This window comes from Atractosteus spatula, chromosome 12, assembly GCF_055471065.1.
Source record: "Atractosteus spatula isolate fAtrSpa1 chromosome 12, fAtrSpa1.hap1, whole genome shotgun sequence".
Taxonomy (NCBI): Eukaryota; Metazoa; Chordata; class Actinopteri; order Semionotiformes; family Lepisosteidae; genus Atractosteus; species Atractosteus spatula.
The window spans coordinates 3,739,144-3,745,890 of record NC_142717.1 but is presented as its reverse complement, the minus strand read 5'-3'; the positions used below and the strand labels follow the sequence as shown (position 1 = coordinate 3,745,890).

General features: G+C 44.2%; 1 protein-coding gene across 1 annotated transcript in view; it reads left to right on the top strand.

The window, feature by feature from the left end:
* The first annotated feature begins 5,024 nt into the window (after positions 1-5,024).
* bbs9 (Bardet-Biedl syndrome 9) overlaps positions 5,025-6,747 on the top strand; it is a 150,928-nt gene continuing 149,205 nt past the window's right edge. Inside the window, exon 1 of the mRNA XM_088929628.1 lies at positions 5,025-5,142. Coding sequence (XP_088785754.1) covers positions 5,031-5,142 — 112 coding nt within the window. The 5' untranslated portion in view covers positions 5,025-5,030. The remainder of the gene's footprint in view (positions 5,143-6,747) is intronic.

Genomic DNA, 6,747 nt, shown 5'->3' with positions numbered 1-6,747 from the left:
TCTGTTGTGGTTTATGCGACACAGCCACATTCAAGACGCTCTGTAGGGCTGCCGGTGCTGCTGTACTTCTTCATGGTCCTGCACCGTGGGCCGGACCGGACCGGACCGGACCAGTCCCGGGCAGTGTTCCCTCTAATGCTTACCGTCTCGTGTGCGCAAAAATTTCAAGTTGTGCCGTTTTTGTTTTCCCCCCAGTGACAAAAACTTGTGCGCCCTAGATTGAGCCGTGAGGTACGAGACGACGAGAGCAGAGATAGCGATGATCGAGCAGCAGTAATAACGCACACGGCCAAGCCGGGCCTCTCGCAGCCAGTCCTCTTGGGGGTCAATTTAGCATTTTCCAATTGACGACCGTGTCTGTTTTATTATTATAATAATACTTTTTTTGTGAATTTATTTTTTGTGTGTGTGTGTGTGCGCAGTTCAATTTCCTATGGGCGCTGACTTCATAACCCGCTGTGCGCTTAGAGGGGACATAGCTCCCGGGTCCTTGCCTTTGGAAGGGGATGCATTGTGAAAAAGCACGTCAGCCGCGGAGGACGCTTACAAACGCGCTGCACGATCTGGACGACGGCGAAGGCGGCGCCGGAAGACATCGCACCGTTGTCCAGGAGGTGCAGTTTACTCCAGTTCAAGCCGTTTAACAAGGAGGATCGGCCTGTGGGATGGCAGACGTCTACGAACTAGTTTAATGGGAAACGACTGGGCGAAACGCTAGATATTGACACCCTGCAGCTCACAGCTGGCAGCCCACTGGAGCTCAGCAGGTGTGAGCCTGGCCAGTACCTGGAGGGGAGACTCCTGGGAGAAGCTCAGGTTGCTGCTGGGAGAGGTGTTAGTGGGGCCAGCAGGAGGCGCTCACCCTGCGGTCCGTGTGGGTCCTACTGCCCCAGTATAATGATGGGGACATCACTATACTGGGCGCCGTCCTTCGGATGAGACGTAAAACCGAGGTCCTGACTCTCTGTGGTCAATAAAAAACCCCAGGGTGTTTCTTGAAAAGAGTAGGGGTGTAACCCCGGCGTCCTGGCCAAATTTCCCCCTGGCCTTTACCCATCATGACCTCCTCATGGTTAATAAGTATGCCTGGTCTTGGGTAATCGACTCAAAGGGAAGTACTATGTATGAAAATGTTACCAGATCTATAGATGTACGGTATATGTTACTGCAGATATAGTCTGTAGTTGGAAGAGCAGGGTGTGGCTGCACGTACTGAAGTGTACTCTGGACCCGAGTGCTGTAGGGGGCGTCATCCTTCAGAGGAGACATGAAACTGAGCTCATTAAAAGCCTCCCCTGGGCACTTTCGGAAAGAGGGTGTTAACAGCAGTGTCCCGGCGTCAGGCACCACCCTGCCTGAGCCGCTGGAACATCGTGGCTCTGTGTCACCCAGCCGGGGGCGGAGCACAGGGGCTCCCCCCCCCCGTGTGTGCAGCGCTTTACGATCCTTCACTCCGGCCCTCTGCTACCTGCACACTCCTCTGTTCCCAATCCAGCTCGGCAGCTTGTGGTTAAATGACTGAATCACTTGGGTGCCTCCTTGGAACCTGGAACGCCCTACAAGAAAATCCACTTGTGGACCACTGCTGTTTCTGTTTCTTGTTCAGAGTAATGTGTACCTGATCAATGTGTGTATCCTGAAATCTTCGTGCACCACTGTATAAACATATTCATCATTCCAGCAGGCAGAAGTCAAAATATTGCACTTAGATTCAGCCTTGTGAAGCAGTGAGCGGACGAGCAATACTACAGAGTGAATTGTTAATGTAAAATAATTATTCAAATTCTGGAGATTTTAAAATCTCCCAACAAAAAGAAATAAAAAGCACAAGCTGAAATGTAAATTTAAACTGAAATAATAGACAACACATATTTTGAACAAGAGGCTACATTCTGCAGATATGAAATTAAAAAATAAATGTCGGTCCTTGAATATCAAAATCATGATGAATTATCGGTACCATTTACTAATCGCTCCCTCGGGTGTTGACTACTCAGCCTTGAACAGCCGCAATGCGGTTGTGTCACATAAACCACAGCAATATTGTTGTGTTCTGACACTAAATTGCGTTTTAAAACGAACTGACTTAAAATGAAATTCTTGCAACATACAGATATTTTTATTAATTTTTAAAAGGTTAGTGTTAAATGTTTCATAGATATTTTATAATTGGAAACATCTTGTATTTATATTTATGTCATTTGTAATAAATTGGGTTTCCCCATAACATATTTGGTGAAATACTACCATCTAGTGGCGAGTTCTGTTTCATGCTACAGTACGACATTCACAACACAGTCTGTACTCGATTGCATACATTTTTAGTTTGAAATGTAAAATTCTGTCTGTTTGGAGCTCCATTATAGTTCACACATTTTTCACTTATCAGCGTTTTTCACAGTTTCAGGGAACCGCTTAAAAAATATGTCGTAGTTTTGCTGGAAAACGTTGCACTGGACGCTACAAAAGTAAAAATCACAGACGAAGGCGAAAACTCGAAATAATTCTAGTTGCTCGTAGCATAGTAATAGCGATATTAGGCCTCACTGAGACGCAGAAGACATTCGCAGTGCAGCGCAAACCCTCATACCAACTTTGAACTCCATCTCCCAGGAACCCCGGCGGCGCCAGGCGGCAACATCCGGACCTGCGCGTTGACAGCGCCCAGTTCGTTGGTGGCAGTGCCATGACAACAGCAAGATGGTCTCGAGTCGGGGGGAAGTGGGAGCGAAATGTGAATTTCCGTGAGCGGCGTTCATGAAACCGGAGCTGCATGTACCGTTATACTTCCCAGGATACGCATTTTTTTTGGGGGGGAGATACTGTGTGCACGCCACGTGCAGCGTTTGCTTGCCCAGGGCAAGAGGAGAGAAGCAGTACGACTGGACTGGCGAGAGCCTGGTGCTGTTGGAAGTCGGGTCCTCATTGATTCCTGGCCTCGTCCAGGTCCCCTGCCAGCAGGTAGACTGCCCCTGCCCGCTGTCATTCGCTGCCGCCTCCGCCTTGTCCTGGGTGCTGCAAAACACGTTCATTTACGGCCGAAAGACACCCGAGCGAGAGCAAAAAATAAAATAAATAAGGAGACTTTTAAACGCCGGAGTTCTTGCGCTTCTGAATAAAAACACAATAAGGCGAAGAACCGACCCACAACGTTTTTCTTTCCCAGCGTTTTTGTGGGCTTGCACCGTCCGGCTCGATTGTAGCTGGATTGAGAGTTTAGTTTTGGTCTCCTCTTATGCGTGTTGACTCTTCTCAGCTGTGCACTGGTGCAGAATTGGCGATTGTAAGATCCTGCCCACGGGAGAGCCGGGGTTTTCGCCGGGCAGGTATGTTGAACTGGGAGGTACACGTTTTGTCGATTTGATCGGACTAATGCAGATCTCGGAGGTGTTCATGCTCACCGGCAGTTTGGAACCTGAACTCAGTGTCTTAGATTGTTTAATTACTTGCGGAATAACAAGGATACGTTTCCGGCGGCAGATGCTGTTGTAAAGATGTAAATTAATATAGCTCACTCAGGGGTGCAGTTTAATCATATTCCTGTTATGTAATATCGCAAGCGTGTCAGATCGGGTTATTCCTTTATTTGAACGTTCAAAACTAATCATCAATTGCTCGTCTGAGGGAAACGCGTTAAATAAAGTTTGATCACTCGTTTTTTCCATACAGAAACTCTCAATACAGTACAGGTGATTGTGCAGCTCCGTACAGCAGACTGCATGAAAAGTTCCTGTGCTTTATCTAACGAATCTGTGTATTGACGAACATTTATGTTGTTTGTGCAGGCTTGTCACAGGCATTGAGCTGATCTGAGCGAGTCTAGACAGACTGTCGAGTAAGATTATCTTGAGAGCCCAGGGGTGATTAAATTGACCATTTAGAAAATGGGATATTGCTCGCAGTCCAGTTTGGCTTGTTTCATTACCTGTGTAGTTGGACGATGGATGCGGTTACATTTGCAGTTATTCGAACTTTAACCACTGAAGCCAAAGGGACTTAAGATACCGAGAGTTTAGGGAAGCCAGGTTTCTTTTTGTACAGGGGATTAGCTGTCTATTCTGCACTCGCAGCAGGAGGTATTAAGACAGAGGATTTTCTGAAACAGAACACAATCCCCAGTCACATGATACTTTTAATCATTGCGGAGATTATTCAAGATACGGGCACAACCCGTAGCGATCTGCTGCTCAGAAAGTTATGCTTGTATAAGGCAGCGCCCGTTTTTTAAAAATGGCATTGGTTTTGCCGAGTAAATCGTGTGCTGAGATTCAATCGTCTCCATCGCCCGATTTCATTGGCATGCTTAGCACAGATGTTTACCTGAAAATGTATCTGAAGAATTCTTAGAATTGCTTTCTTAATTTGGGGCTTCGCTCAGCGTGATGAACAAACACCACACCATCCAAAATCGTTTCCGAACCCTTGTACGAAAAGAACACAATCGTAGGTTCTTCCTTTCGCGGAAAACCAGTTGTATATAGATTTTAGGCTAATGGGCAGAGTCTTGCACTAAAACCCTAAGGGCTCCGTGAATGGAGAGATCATCGGCTGCCTTTCTGTGCGCATTCTCCCAGTGCAGGCATTTAGTAAAACTGTAGGCAACCTGTTGAAGCCACTGGTATGCTTTTACCCGGGACTCTGATGTAGAAATCTGCAGTCCTAATCCCACAGGTGGCTACTCCACACCACCGGCTCCTCAGATCAGCACAGGCACTAAGTGCTTGGTCCTGCGTTTTTACAGTATGTAAAGAAGGCAGGCTCCAGCAGGATGAGGTGTGCATGATGGTGTTTTATCCTCTTCCTAGTATTGTAGTGAAGTAGTTGTGTGTAACGTGGCATTCTCTTCATAGGTGATCACTCGTGAGATTCTCTCACTGCCCTGCGGGAAGTTTTCTTCTGGTTGTTTTCTCCTCACAGGTTTCCAGTTCCTTACTGTGCCTCCTGGCTGAACATTGTTGCTCTGCGATGGAAGCATCACTAGTGGTGCTGCTTCGCTGATTGAACCCTGTTTTGTCTTTAAACAGAGAAGCATGTCCCTGTTTAAAGCTCGGGAGTGGTGGTCCACTACACTTGGAGATGGGGACGAGTTTGACCAGGGATGTTTGTGTGTCGGTGACGTTGACAACAGCGGCAGCGGACATGGTAAGTTCTGAAGTTATTGTGTCTTTGAAACTCGCTTTCTAACCCATAGCTGAATTTTTAGTTAAAGGCTACTGGAGCAAAAACTATGCATGGCATCTTTTTTTGGTTTTTACATAAAATTGAGTTTTGCTAGAGTGATGCATAGTAAAAACTCAGGTGTGCAAAGAACATTTTAATGGGAAATCTCCTCATCCTGACGAGCGGTAGGTGAAAACAAAAAGAGTCTGCTATAATATTTGAAAGCCTTCTTTTACCTAGTTAAAACGAAATCACTTGTTCTATGTGAGTAACTCAGAGTTTTTAAAAAATATTCTGAAACAGAAGGTTTTGTTAAAATGTAGTCCAGCTATCATCAAGGATGTTTTGCATTCTTTCTACTATCAATTCAGAATATCATTGTGGTTTAACAAAAGAGTGATTGATAACGTGTTAAAGACTGTAAGAGCACTTTTATTGAGATAAAAATATTTTCCTCTGAGAATGCAGGGAATAATTATCCAAGTATCAGCGCTTATTATGCAGGGAATTGTAAACACTGGTCTGGCACTGCTTTGGGTGCCTTATTCTCCTAGAGGACGTTTACTATGGAAACTCCAGACTCTGTCTCTGGGGTATTTCCTTCTGCTACTTTGAAGCTGCTTTTGTTTTACACACTAATAACTCAACTGGAGAATGCAAGTCTTATGTCAGGATTATTATTTTTTCAGGCTACTTTATAAACCCTGAGTAAACAATAACAAGGCTTGAAACTCTCTAATAAAGCAGATACAGCAATGCAAACAACAGAGTACGTCTACACTTGTTTATATGACAACATACGGGATATATGATCAAGGCTCTATGCAAGCATAGTATTTATACTGGCATTGCGTTTTAGTATTTTAAGCCTCTTAATTATAGTCACATTTGCTGAAAAACTTCTGTTTAATTGGCTTCTTCACTGCATAAATAGATTTAATGACATGAATTTCAAGTACAGGAACTTTAAATGGAATCATATTGCCTGAATTTTATTTTTGTTTAAGAGCAAGTTGTTGATTTTCTGTTAGAATGTATGAATGTTTTCTCTTTATTACACCTTTATAAATTGTTGGTGTTGATTTATTTTCCTGTTTTTTTAGAGGTGCCCATTGTCTTTTGTGGAAATTACATGAGACATTTCCACAAGTAAATAGTAGTAATTTCAAATAAAAACGTGCATACACATGTATATGATTTTAAAAGAAGAGAACGTTATGAGGAATATTGTGAGGAATATTGTCTCATTACTGTTGCTGACAACACACAGACTGCGGCAGTGTAGTAGGGGAACTACATCACCTACTACTGTAAACCTCGACACTGTCCCAAATCTATTGCCGTGCTGTGCTTATTGATGTGTTGCAGCAGGTATTTCAGTTAATGCATTACACTACAATTGATATTACGTTTTTGTAATTATTTTATTTAAGTACATAATTACTTTGAAAATGAGCTCAAAACAACCACAAATTGCCATAGCATGTTGTGTTTGGGGCCAGTGATCAGTACCCCTTCTTATGTTACTTGGAAGGCAATTCACTTGAAATTAATTCTCGAATTTTGCGGTAGTTGGAGTCGTCCGTA